The sequence below is a fragment of the Neolamprologus multifasciatus genome, chromosome 17 (assembly GCF_963576455.1).
Source record: "Neolamprologus multifasciatus chromosome 17, fNeoMul1.2, whole genome shotgun sequence".
NCBI classification, from domain to species: domain Eukaryota; kingdom Metazoa; phylum Chordata; class Actinopteri; order Cichliformes; family Cichlidae; genus Neolamprologus; species Neolamprologus multifasciatus.
In genome coordinates, this window is record NC_140455.1 from 36,992,711 (window position 1) to 37,007,195 (window position 14,485).

General features: G+C 41.8%; 1 protein-coding gene across 5 annotated transcripts in view; it reads right to left on the reverse strand.

Annotated features, from left to right (window-relative positions):
- Nucleotides 1-14,485, reverse strand: part of pde4ba (phosphodiesterase 4B, cAMP-specific a) — a 243,702-nt gene that overhangs the window by 152,241 nt on the left and 76,976 nt on the right. The window contains exons 1-2 of one of the 5 annotated variants that reach the window (XM_085138559.1): nt 4,346-9,259; nt 3,928-4,153 (exon numbers count right to left, since the gene is read on the reverse strand). The exons of 3 other annotated variants lie outside the window; for them this stretch is intronic. In XM_085138559.1, coding sequence (XP_084994685.1) covers nt 3,928-4,151 — 224 coding nt within the window. In that variant the 5' untranslated portion in view covers nt 4,152-4,153; nt 4,346-9,259. Of the gene's footprint in view, nt 1-3,927; nt 9,260-14,485 lie in introns of those variants that run through there. One more of the 5 variants, XM_085138558.1, reaches the window with a different exon arrangement.

The following is a 14,485-nucleotide window of genomic DNA, read 5'->3' on the forward strand; positions in this document are numbered from 1 at the left end:
TTCTATCGCCCATTTGCTGGGAGTAAGGGCGCCCTCCGTTTGCGAGGTGCGCCTGCTGCTTGTGACACAGGAAGGAGAGGGCGGGGCGGAGTCTCTGGCTGGCTGGAGCAGCAACTGGCAGAATAAAACTAAATAAAAACAAACCAACAAGCACGAAAACACCAGACATCATGATACAGACTTATAATTTGCACCGATGTTTTTTCAAAATTCTATACGCAAAAAGTGAGCGCGAGAGCCCTCGGTGCGCCTGCTCGCTGCTGAAGTCAAAGTAAACTTTATTGTCATCTCCGCTACATACAGTCCAGTAAATAGAGACGAGACGACGAGGCTCCAGTTACAGCAGTGCAAGTAAACAAACAATAAATATAAGAAGAGTAAGAAAATAAATATACACTTTAGGACTCGGGGTAAAGGGATCAATAACAATTTAAAATTTATAATTTGCAGTTTGATGATTTAAAGTCTCACACATAACCAGGCTGCTTCCAAATAGAGCACATTTCATTCATAATGTTGTAAATCCAAGTCCATTATGTATTCATGATTTTAATCCTGGGTTGTGTGAAATCTCAGAAATACACCTTAGACAAAGTGAATCTGTGAACTAAGGTGTAGGTCTGTTAGGTTATGTTGTGGTGATCCTCGAGTTGGGGGATGGGTGTTCATGCTGGAGTGCAAAATTAAAACCAAGATGGACAAGAAAAGTTCAAAGCCATCAGGTGGTCAGTTTAGAAAAAATAGAAAAGAAGAGGAGGAGAAACGAGCAAAAGATGCAGGTAAGCAGATGTGTGATTGGATAATGGCAGGTCGTCCTGAACCAATCAGAATACTTTATTAATCCCTAAGGAAATTATGTGGGTTACAGTTGCTCCAAGAAGAAATGGTAAAAATAGTAACAGTAACAGACTAAACTCCAAACAATACATTATGTTACAGATTTTAATATTAATTAGTCATTAGTCAATCGTTGATTTGTCCTGTTCTGTGTGTGTGTGTGTGTGTGTGTGTGTGTGTGTTTCTCTGGTGAAATTCAGTATGGTTCCGACAACAGTTTTATCCTTAATATGTTTTATTAACGGGGGGGCGCCAGAGGGAGTGTTCGCCCAGGGCGCCAAACAGGCTAGGACCGCCACTGCTCTCATCCAAGAGGCTTACTGATTTATTGCTTGTGACAGAAATGCTGTTATTTCAAGGCGATATTGCAAACATTTTCTATTTCATGAGGGGAACATGTAGCTCTTTTGGCCACTATTGCTCCACCTGTGTCCCGTTTGGGCAGGTGGTGTTGCTGCAGTGGCATTATAGAGCGTCTCCACAGCTCAGAGAGCAGAGACACTGAAAAAGAAACGATAAACGGCTGAATAATGAGCTGAAACTCGCTATAAAGCCGTGCAAAACTCGGGGGAGCTGCAGATTCAGGTGACAATTCTCTGGAGGATCCTCACAACAAGGAACCACTTTCACATAGTCAACTGAGAGCACCTTAAATTTGCAACTTAGCTACTTTTCCAGTACTAAGAAAACCATTTGAACTCAAAGGTTATTTCTATTCTGAGCATATATCTGAGTAAATATTCACCTGTGATAATTATTGCAGTGGTACATTTAGAGCTCACATACATCAGGCATCATTACATCATGACAGTTCTTTGCTACTCGTACGACGGCAGGCGCGCCTGAGCAACACGGATCACCGATTCATCTTATTTTTCTCCAGTATTTCCCCGAGGTCTGGTACAGGTGGGGAGACAATTAGGCCAGTATGAGCAGACACTAATGCCCTGAAGGATTTCCAGGTGAGGAGGTTTTCGTTCTCCAAGGAAAAACGTCATTGATATTCCGGTGCAGCACGCAGCACATTTTATGTCACGAGATAAAGCCGAACGCGTGATGATTAATCGCGTAGTCTCGCTGTGTATTTTAATGCCATCCTAACATTTAATGTGTGTGGGATTAAAAGAAAATGAGCATGAAATGAAGTCTGAAACACCTGGTCCTATTCTGGTCCTGGCTGTCAGCTGGCATTTTCATCCTAATTGCCACACCTCCCTCTTTTGGAGATGACTGGTGGGTTTTTCTCCCCCAAAACGCTCTCTTCATGTGTCTGCTCTGCTTTTTGATCTCTTCCTTCCTATTTGATTAAAAGAAAATTTTATTTGTAACTTTCAGAGAATTATAATTAGACAGCAGACGGATCTCTGCGTCTTGCCCGAGGACGCCGTATCATGAATCTGCTGTTAATGCATTCGACTGACGCCTAATGGCTGCAATTAGTGTTATAGGTGTTGTCGAGTCCCTGGCTCCGGCCCATATGCTGTGGATTTATGAGAACGAACAAGTCAAAAGACACTACTGACATCTTTAATGATGTCTAAATGAAGCCATTCTCCTTGTTTTTCCCCTTCTTGTACCCACCCAACCCCCACTAATCTCTCTGTGCTCTATACTATACAAGCAGAGAGATAAACAGGCACGAGTCCCCTTTCTGCTGCTGCTGCTGCTGTGTAGGGAGGAGATGGTGAGATATACAACGAGAAGGGGCAAAACAAACAACCGCTGTAATATCTGCATTCACAATCATCCGTGCACGTACCACAGGTAAAGCTGCACAAACACACACGTTATTTCTTCTTTTTCTGTCATGCAAACATCTCAGGTTGTAGTCACAACACAGAGGGGCAGATTGATATCGAGACTCGTTTTTCTTTTCCTTCCTGCAAGTCCCACCACAGGGAATCTTTTTAAGACCCGCCCAAGCAGTGACAAGCCTGCTTTATCATGTTACGTCGAATGTGTAACCCATTTCGGTGTCATGCGGTGCGTGCTTAAGGGTACGTGACGATCACCCTCCTCTGAAGATGGTTTTCACCTTCAGAAATGTCACGAAAAAAATAAAGAATTACATCCCCGTCTTCCACGGCCTAATTTAGACAGAAAGAGTCACCTTGAGCTCTTGCAGTCAAATCACATCAGCTCTTTGCCTCTAATCCATACATTGCATAACAAAGCAAGTCATCCTTTCTCCTGTAGTAACTGCTGCAAAATGAAAAGGTAGATTTAAGTTGTGGGTGGGGGCACAAAATAGAAAAAAAGGATAGAATTAAGGGGTTTATAGGAAGTAGACCCTGTGAAAGTCAGACTTCCTGCATCTGGGCGTCTTTATAATCAGACTGCCACAAAGAGAAATGCCGCCTGTGTAAACTACACAACGAAATGTAAACAGAGCCGTACTCTGTGCTGTGGATGCTCCAACATATTTGGCATTTTGTGTTGCGCTCGTGTTGTGTGAACATCCATTTCCTCGTTGGGGTTGTCAGCCAAAAGAAAAAAAGGTTAAGAACCACCAGGTTGCATAACACACCCAACACTCTGCATATCACAGCAGCCGTCCGAAACGAGGACTGATCTGCACGCACACAAATCTCACCAGGTATGGGGCAGAGACATCAAAATGGAGGACGGGGGAGTCTGCCGAATGTGATTTTAGTCCATTATGTAATCCTCTAACCCAGTGACGAGTCATCCCACAGCAGCCCAGCCCTGATATATTTCTGACCCCGTGCTTGCCACAAAATTGGTTTCCCTTTTAGAAACCACGGGCTGTTTTTTGTCAGCTCAGCCTCTATACTTGGATTCTCTCACCTTCCTTTTTTCCCTCTTTTCCCCACGTCACCGTCCGGCTGTTTAACCCTTTATCTCTATCGGCAAATGAATTCCTCCCCGACGGTTACACCCCAGCTCTACCGCTGTCCCTCAGCCACTCTCCCTCATGGGTTTCCCAAAGTAAACCCATCTTTACTGTCCAATCACATCCACATTCAGTCTTTCCCCTAGCTTTAACTCTCTGTCACATCAATCAATCTTAGTCTGCACATTTTCCCTCCACCCCTACTTTTTTATTGCCCACCAACCCACAGGCCTTACCAGGTATGAGCTACAGTGAAGCGTCGCCTCTGTCGGATGCTCTTGTTGACCATCAGCTTGCGGAAGAGCCGCGGGGAGCTTCTAGGGGACAGCTTCGGGGACGTGGCTCCCCTCTTCCCTCCCATGACACCCGGCATCTTGGGCGGCTCCAGCTCCAGGTGCATGTGCTCCTTGAACGTCCGAATGCACGAGTCCATCTCGACGCTCAGCTCGTTGGATGACATCCCTGTGGGCAGACTTGTGCTCTTCTGTCAAATTCTACCAAATCCCGCCCAATTTTAGCCCCGCGGGCTAGTCATGTATGCTTTAGTTGGCCCTTCTCTTGTAGACACACTGAACTTTTCCACTGGGTTAAAATGCTGCAGAGAGCCTGAGCATGCACAAACAGTCACTCAGGAAAAGGCCAGCTCACACATACCTTTTTCTTGCTCTGCCTCTGTGCTTTCAATTCTTCCCCTTTTCCCTCGTTCTTCGCGAGTTTTTAGGGATTAGCCAGCCAGCGGTCGTGCCCTCCCGCTCCCTCTCTTCTGTGGCTCGTGCCCTCTGTTTTTCTGCTGGTCTTCGGTTCATCAGAGGCTCTCAGAGGAGCTTCTACAGCTGGGCCACATATAGAAGAATTCCCCTTCTCATTACGGCTTGTCCATCTCTCTCCTGGTCCTGCTCTCACGCCCCAGTGCCCCCTCCTTCGCCCCGTGTTCCTCTACCTCTGTCACTGTTGGCGCCTGTTAAGCGAACACCAACTCTTTCTCTCAGTCCATCAGGCGGCTTGATGTTGGAGGATCTCCCTTCATGAAAGATTCAGAGGGACTGAAAAGTGCTCTCTGCCTCCTCCTGTCTTGCTCTCTCTCCATTAACCACTGCTTGACGAACCCCTTTCTTGCAAAACAACCCCCGCCTCTCCCAAAGGCACTCCCGGTGTGGCACAGAGTGGCTCCCACTAGGCTGAGGCTCAAGTCAGCTTTCCCTTCACTCGCACACTCAGAGCAGCGAGCGGAGCAGCGCTCGGCACGCAGGGAAATGCTTCACTTGCCGTTTCATTCAGAATATACACAAGGAGCTCCGAGCAGGCACGCAGCGAGTACAAGCCACACCTCCGACGCTGAGGATTGGCTGGCGGCTGTTGTGACGGCAAGCAGGCAGGCACGGTAACAGGTTGCCAGATTTATTATTTATTTTTTGTTTAGCTGGTATTTGTGGTAATGTTGCTGATGGTGTTGTGACCTTTAGCGAGGCAGGCAACTCGTGAGGACATGCCAAGTTAAAAATAAATAATTTGGAAGGGAGATAAAAGCAAACAGCTTAATGGGGCATCAGTAAAATGAATCATACGCACTGCTCAAAGGGCAGCCGATTCAAGTAAACACTCTAAACTACTGCAATTACAAGAAAACATATTGGTGTAAAGCATTCAGTAAAATCTATCTAACGTAATCCATCCGTAATTCTGCCTGAACTGAACCAATCCAAGCATGAGATTGCCACAGTAAAGAGAGAACGGATACAGAATAGACACAGTCATAGCAGAAATACATCCACAAACACAAAGGACTACTCCTTGTGGTGAAGAGAGAGAAAAAGAGGGGCAATGCCCTGCGAGCAGAGAGGCGGGGAAGCTGAGGGAGAAAATCTAAAGTGAACATCAGAGGAGAGCAGAATGGCAGGGAGCGCTGGAAATGTGAGCGCTTGCTCATCTGCTCGCTGGACTGATTTGTTGAGGTTGTGAGTCACCGATGATCCTAAAGCGCAGACGCATGAGGAGCTTTCACACCACATTTTGGCAAGAAAGCCTTTGAAAATAGTCTTCTCGTGCTTGAATATAAAGAAAAGAACGCTTGTAGTAATGCGAGACGTTATAGGAGCGCAGCAGGCACACGAGGCATTCCCCGACTCATTTCCTCCGTCAGTCTCCTGTTTTACATGCTAGTAAAATAATCTGACCAGTCTAACACTTTGACATATCACTGGGCTGGGCTGGTCCCAGCATTTTGAGCTTACGGTGGTCCCTCACTATAACACGGTTCACCTTTCGTGGCGTCGGTGTTTCGACGATTTTTTGTGTGCAACTTTGCATGTTTTTTTGGTTTGTTTTTTTACAGTGTATTGTGTTCTGCATCCTGATAGGCTGTAGACCACTGTCAATCTCGTACTGTGTCTCCTGTACAGTACAGAATGCATTCAGCTTGTCAAATTTACATAAATCTTCGCTAGCAGTGTGACTTTAAAGTGCTGTACTGTATGTTTGTAAGTTTTCTCCGAACAAACAACAATATCAATATTTTAGTCAGGTTTATGCTTCTTTTGTGCCTCGTCTATGTTCTCTTTGTGTTCCGTCTCTCGACGGTATGTCAAGTGTTTAAAGTTTGTGTATTCCATGTTGTCACGTCTACGTCCCATTATGTTCCTGTTTTATTTTGAAAAGCCTCGTGTTCCATGTTCGGTGTGTTCAGTTTCACTAACTTACTTAGACTTAGATCCTCCCACGCCGATTGGTGCATCGGGCGACAAGAGAACGCCATCGAACTCGGTCTATCAGTTGTTGCTTCATCCCATGACAGTTCGACTGAACGTAAATCTTCAAGGAAAGTCCTCCTCCATGTTATTTTAGGTCTTCCTCGCCGTCTCTTTCCATTCTTCGGGTTCCACAGAACCGCGACACGGGCAGGTCTCGAGTCCGGTAGCCGAAGGATGTGACCGGCAAATCTGAACCGACGCTTGGTGACTTGGACATGGAGCGGCTCTACTCCCGCATGGCGATATACTTCTTCATTGGTAACGCAATCCCGATATGTGATCTTGAGCAGCCGTCGAAGACAACGTTGTTGGAAGACGTCAAGATGGCGGTTGATCTTTGCAGTTGATTTCCAAGTCTCCGCTGCATACGGTGCCGTCGGTATAACGATGGTCTTCAGGAGCCGCAACTTGGTTGATAAAGGCAGTGCGGTGGTCATCCATATAGGTCGTAATCGTTGAAAGGCTGCCCATGCTTTCCCAATTCTGCACTTAACGTCATGCTCCACGTCCCCATCACTGCTAAAAGTGCAACCCAGGTACATGAACCTGTCCACCTCTTCTAGCTGCTGCTGCTGCTTCACATTAACCGCTGTGTTTGATGGTGTAGCGTAACCAACTCGCATAATCTTCGACTTCTCACCGCTGATCCTGAGTCCTATCGGTGCTGCTTTGCTTTCCAAAGATGAGGTTGTTTTCTTGAAGGGCCCGGAGTGTTGGTGCAAGTAAGGCTATATCGTCCGCAAAGTCCAAAACTGTGAACTGCTGCAGGGGATCACGTCCGGCGATGCCCATCGTGTTCGGTCCAATTGCTCGGCGCATGACATAGTCAATGGCGATGTTGAAGAGGAATGGCGATAGGACGCAGCCTTGTCGCACACCAGTATCGATGTTAAGATATTCCGTGATGCCGTTGTCTGTTCGGACGCAGCAACTAGAGTTGCGGTACAACGCTTGGAACGTGGTAACGAAGCAGTCGGGTACGCCGTAAGACTTGATGATTTTCCAGAGCGTGTCTCGATTAAGGCTATCAAAAGCCTTTTTAAAGTCAACGAAGTTCACGCATAGCCTTTGCTGGAATTCGAGGCTCTGCTCAATAATTGATCTCAGCGTGAATATTTGTTCAATGCAGGACCTTCCACTTCTAAAACCCGCCTGCTCCTCGCGTAGCCGTTCGTCCACCGTTCTCAATTTTTAGTTTCACTAAACTGCAACAATAATCCCATGTTTCCAGTGCATACAGTCCCAGGTATGTCTGACTGCGAGAGCTATGAGTCAGCCTCCGACGATGAATTAGTACCTAAAAAGGGAGCTACTTCAACAGCTTCCAACAAATCACGGTACTTTGAAAAATATGAAAGAAAACTCTTCTCGCTAAAGGTGAAAACAACAAACCCGTATCATCAAATGAGGTAAAAACCCAGCATCAAATGCTAAGAACGAGGTGAGACGAGCAGCTGGTGATGTGCGACTCAAATGTAAACAAGTGACTCCACCAAGAGTCGCTCCATATAACTGGAAAAGCAAAGGGTGGATGGAAATCACTGATGCAGTTATGTGGTGGAAAAGCGAGACTTAAGCAGCTGGTTATAGTCGGACTCCAGATCCAGCAACCAGAGTTTTTAGTTTTATCATGTGATGAAGAAGGCTGCTCAAGAGCTACAAGGCTAAGTCACTTTAGTTATTGAAAGCTGCTATAAAACACCACGAGGCTACTTTTGTGCTTACATTTCACTTTTCCTGCCTCGCTGAATATAATGCTCTGTCACTATAATGAACGCGCCGCTGCTGCCACCTTATTTTAATAGATTTACACTTAAATTTAGAAAATGTATCATCACTGGCAATAGCTCATTGGAAAAGGATAGAAAATGTCCTTCATTTACTTGTGCTTTACTCACTAGCATTTGCATATTACACTTAAATGCTGCTCAGTGCAAGAATCAAACGTTCAGTTTTTTTTTTTTAATCACGAGTTTTCATCACATTTGCATCCAAAACTGATTTTTAGCCTCGTCTTTGCAGATTGGTGAATCTCTGCTCACCTGTTGCCAGTTAAACCAGTTGAAAACTTTCTCCAGCAGTTTCCTGTTTTCATATATAATATATTAATATCATATATGAATACATTAATGCTAATAAAACAATGAAATTGTTGTATAATTGTGTTTAGCCAACATGAAAAAAAACCCTAAAGGAATAAAGTTTAAGAATATTTTTAAAATGGTGCTCATCAGGGAAACACAAACTGCTGAAAAACGTCCTACTGTCTGCACACAGATACTATTTTTCAGGAGTGATTGGTCGGTAGGCAGGGATTTCTGCCCTGGTGATTTCTAATCTCAAACATAACCTTCCACAACATTCCCCAGCAGGTAAGGTCTACCGCATATGTTACCAAGAACCACCTTCACAGCACAAGAAACCCAGGGTCAATCCTGGTAAGTGCAATCCTGCTTCATAGTACAGGCCTCTGAGCACTGAATTAAAGTGGTATATCTCACAATGTATCTTAATAACCAATAAAACCCAAAGTAGTTAGTCAGTCAACCAACTGATGTTGTAAAGTTGTTTTGCCATAGTTCTTAAAAACTGTTTTTAATCTTCTTCTCATCTTTGAAATTTAGCTGAACTTCAATCGCAGTGGCTAGCATGGATAAATGTATATAATTAGCTAGTCCTGAGTCCCAATGAGGTATGGATTCCAGATCCAAAGCTAATAAAGTCACAGATAAATTAGAGACTTCTGTGATTTCATGGTATGCTCGATCTGCAGCTGGACTTTTAGTAAATATTAAATTTCATCTATTTTTTAAAATACTTTTTGAAGTATTAGATTTAGCTTTAAAATGCTATATTTTGTTTATTATCAAAAGTAAACTATATTTAATTTCATCAATTTGCACAAACACGGGTAGGACTCAAAAAGGCATGCTATGTTTACAATATACTGCTAACATGCTAACTTAACATTGTTGCGTTTAGTTGGCATTAAGTAATTAATACAAAAATTATTTAGGGTAACTTAAATCAGCTCTATAAATATAAATGCAATAAAATTGTGGTATTATTATTAGAATGAAAATGCAAAGTTTAAGTATCAAATAATCAGAAATTACCATAACAGAGTAATCACATATGGTAAAAGATTTCCATTACTTATAGTTTAATTATAGAGATCAGATATGTTTTGCAGCTTCATACTGATTTTTTCATCCAAAATTAATGGTTCTTTTGATAGCAAAGGATGCTAATCCATAAATTAGCGGACAAGACGGAAGGTTAGACCAGAGGTGGGCAACTCCAGGCCTCGAGGGCCGGTGTCCTGCAGGTTTTAGATGTGTCATTGATCCAACATAGCTGATTTAAATGGCTAAATTAGCTCCTCAACATGTCCTGAAGTTCTCCAGAGGCCTGGTAACGAACTAATCATGTGATTCAGGTGTGTAGACCCAGGGTGAGATCTAAAACCAGCAGGACACCGGCCCTCGAGGCCTGGAATTGCCCACCCTTGGGTTAGACTCATGAACTGATGCCCCATCAATTACTGTTTAAACTTCTATGCTTAGCTATCTTGCACATATAGAGTACCTATTGACTGACAGTTACTCTTCACACCTGCCGGTTCCTCCTGAGAGATCCATGCCAGTGGTGGAAAGAAAATAAAGAAAAATCAAAGAGACCTGCACACAAATCTTAAAAATGACTGCTGGCTCTTGCACATTAGCGCATTTCAAAACAGAAGAACTGGGAGCCAATGCCAGGAGAAAGACTGATAGAGATTTAATTGAAGAGTAACTGGGCCATTGGATTCCATGTTGAACTGGATTTCACATCCTTGAGGGCTTAAATGAAAGCACTATGCATGATCACAGCACAGGAGGACCTGAGACACAACAGCCCCTGCAGCAAGTTGTGAAGCTCTGACAGGCCATTTGTTGACCTTTACATTAGGATTATGTTTTAGGCACCTGTGCCACCCCTAAAAATAAAAGTCTTGGTTAATTACTAAACTATTTGTTTAAAAATAATTTGACAATAACTGACAATAATTTGAGTTATTTGTTAGTCCTTTTAGTTATATGCATTTATATATGCTAACATGCTAATGTTTAGCTGGAATAAAGCTAACCATGTCATTTGATAATTAATTACCACAAAACTATATTTTAATATCTTAAAGTTAATAACCTTTACACGTTTAGACCTATGGGCAATTTAGAGTTACCAATTAACCTCATCTTTGAAATTTTGCTGAATCTCAGTCGCAGTGGCTAGCATGGATAAATGTATAGAATTAGCTAGTCCTGAGTCCCAATGAGGTATGGATTCCAGATCCAAAGCTAATAAAGTCACAGATAAATTAGAGACTTCTGTGATTTCATGGTATGCTCGATCTGCAGCTGGACTTTTAGTAAATATTAAATTTCATCTATTTTTTAAAATACTTTTTGAAGTATTAGATTTAGCTTTAAAATGCTATATTTTGTTTATTATCAAAAGTAAACTATATTTAATTTCATCAATTTGCACAAACACGGGTAGGACTCAAAAAGGCATGCTATGTTTACAATATACTGCTAACATGCTAACTTAACATTGTTGCGTTTAGTTGGCATTAAGTAATTAATACAAAAATTATTTAGGGTAACTTAAATCAGCTCTATAAATATAAATGCAATAAAATTGTGGTATTATTATTAGAATGAAAATGCAAAGTTTAAGTATCAAATAATCAGAAATTACCATAACAGAGTAATCACATATGGTAAAAGATTTCCATTACTTATAGTTTAATTATAGAGATCAGATATGTTTTGCAGCTTCATACTGATTTTTTCATCCAAAATTAATGGTTCTTTTGATAGCAAAGGATGCTAATCCATAAATTAGCGGACAAGACGGAAGGTTAGACCAGAGGTGGGCAACTCCAGGCCTCGAGGGCCGGTGTCCTGCAGGTTTTAGATGTGTCCTTGATCCAACATAGCTGATTTAAATGGCTAAATTAGCTCCTCAACATGTCCTGAAGTTCTCCAGAGGCCTGGTAACGAACTAATCATGTGATTCAGGTGTGTAGACCCAGGGTGAGATCTAAAACCAGCAGGACACCGGCCCTCGAGGCCTGGAATTGCCCACCCTTGGGTTAGACTCATGAACTGATGCCCCATCAATTACTGTTTAAACTTCTATGCTTAGCTATCTTGCACATATAGAGTACCTATTGACTGACAGTTACTCTTCACACCTGCCGGTTCCTCCTGAGAGATCCATGCCAGTGGTGGAAAGAAAATAAAGAAAAATCAAAGAGACCTGCACACAAATCTTAAAAATGACTGCTGGCTCTTGCACATTAGCGCATTTCAAAACAGAAGAACTGGGAGCCAATGCCAGGAGAAAGACTGATAGAGATTTAATTGAAGAGTAACTGGGCCATTGGATTCCATGTTGAACTGGATTTCACATCCTTGAGGGCTTAAATGAAAGCACTATGCATGATCACAGCACAGGAGGACCTGAGACACAACAGCCCCTGCAGCAAGTTGTGAAGCTCTGACAGGCCATTTGTTGACCTTTACATTAGGATTATGTTTTAGGCACCTGTGCCACCCCTAAAAATAAAAGTCTTGGTTAATTACTAAACTATTTGTTTAAAAATAATTTGACAATAACTGACAATAATTTGAGTTATTTGTTAGTCCTTTTAGTTATATGCATTTATATATGCTAACATGCTAATGTTTAGCTGGAATAAAGCTAACCATGTCATTTGATAATTAATTACCACAAAACTATATTTTAATATCTTAAAGTTAATAACCTTTACACGTTTAGACCTATGGGCAATTTAGAGTTACCAATTAACCTCATCTTTGAAATTTTGCTGAATCTCAGTCGCAGTGGCTAGCATGGATAAATGTATAGAATTAGCTAGTCCTGAGTCCCAATGAGGTATGGATTCCAGATCCAAAGCTAATAAAGTCACAGATAAATTAGAGACTTCTGTGAGTTCATGGTATGCTCGATCTGCAGCTGGACTTTTAGTAAATATTAAATTTCATCTATTTTTAAAATACTTTTTGAAGTATTAGATTTAGCTTTAAAATGCTATATTTTGCTAACATGCTAATGTTTAGCTGGAATAAAGCTAACCATGTCATTTGATAATTAATTACCACAAAACTATATGTGAATATCTTAAAGTTAATAACCTTTACACATTTAGACCTACGGGCAATTTAGAGTTACCAATTAACATAACCGCACTAACTGCATGTCAGGACTGGGAGGAAGCTGGAGTACCCAGAGAGAGCCCACGCAACTCTACACAGAAAGACCCCGCCCTGCGACAGACTGCCAACCTGTCCTGGGTGTACCCGGCCTCTCGCCTAAGCTGGGACAGGCTCCTGGATGGATGGCATTACACTGTAAATTGAACTATTTGTCAAAAAGTAACTTGACTGCCTTGAAAAACAGAATAACATGTTTGGTTGTAGAGCTTAAGATTTCCATCCAAGCTGTTCACACTAGTATTTCAATGCAGCGAGGTTTGTACAGGATAAAGTTGATTAGGCTAATTTCTCAGTGTTGCTATTAGTTAAATCGTCTTATTATTTTAGATTAAAATAACTCCCATACATGCATGTATGTGTGTCAACTGAACATTTTCAGTTTAATGAAGGTGCTATTTCTAGACTTTCTAGATTACAGGTTATTTTAAATTGAACCAGCTTGTTATTTTTTATCGCGTCAATTTGAAGTCAATAAATGCAGTAGTCGGGTTTTTTTGGTTGCACAGAACCAGACAGTAGAAAAACTAATCTGGGGATTACTAGACATTAAGTTTTATTCTCCAAGACCATCAGTGTCTAATAAATACATAAATAATGTGATTATCTGCTGGTATACAGACAGAGCTATTAATAAAGAATTTACTATTTAAATTCTTTGTTTCATCTTTACATTTATGAGCAGTTCTTGTTTTTCATCATGAAAAAACTTAATCTCTCTTTTTTTAAATACTGATCACGTAATTTATAGATGTGTCTTTGGCCTAAAGGATCCTGGGAAGAGTGTTTTTCACACATCTTACTAAGAGTGTGATAAAATGCATTAAAACAAAAGCAGCCCTAAGGCTCTGCTTTGCTTTACTTCTCTTTTCAAACTGTGGCGACTTCGGTGCTAGGATAGCTGGCATATTTGCTGCTGCAACAGTTCTTACAGATGGAAACGAGCTCTGATTGGGATCAGTGCTTTTCTAGGATGAAAATAAATGAATATATTCATGAATATGCTGTTATGTATCCACCTGACATCCAGCGTGACCTTGGTTTGATGCACAGTCAGGAAAACTGATGGATAGATACTGACATGTTTCTGTTCATATATTTTTAATTTGCTAAATTAGTATTGGCTTCATTTTTTCCACGTATACTTTCCCCTCAAACCCCTATCTGTCACTCTCCATAATTCACAGCGTATAAGAAAGACGCCTCTTCTCGTCCCATGCACCTTTACTCACTGAGCTAGACAATATTAGAAGTGTGCTGCCAGGGAAGGAGGTCTTACACGAGCGTAGGGGTCAGATAAATGTAGTACAGGTTGCAAGGGATGTATTTAGGTCTTGAGAAAGCTCTTGATGTCGTTCCTCAGGCTACATAAAACCCTCTTTTCTTTATTCCCCCTGTCACACGCCATCTCTCTCACATTAGTGAAAACAATCCTGCATTGTGGCCTAGATTTACAGAGCTGTAGTGATACACAAAGGTTACGGAATGAGAGATTCAAACACAAAAAAGCAGATAAATGTCATGCGTGAAAAAGCATGAAACGTAATTAAAAAGAGGTGTTGCATTATTTATACTTTGAAGTTACAGCAGTGGACGATTGAAATGAAAAAAGGAAGTCAGAAATAAACATAAAAAGAAGGACGAAAACAAGAATATGAGCCTTAAAATAATCTAGAAAGAAGGCTGAACAAAGAGTATTATTATTTGAAGGTGACATTGTTGCACATTCCTAGATAAGAGTGAAAAATAATATCCATGACAGA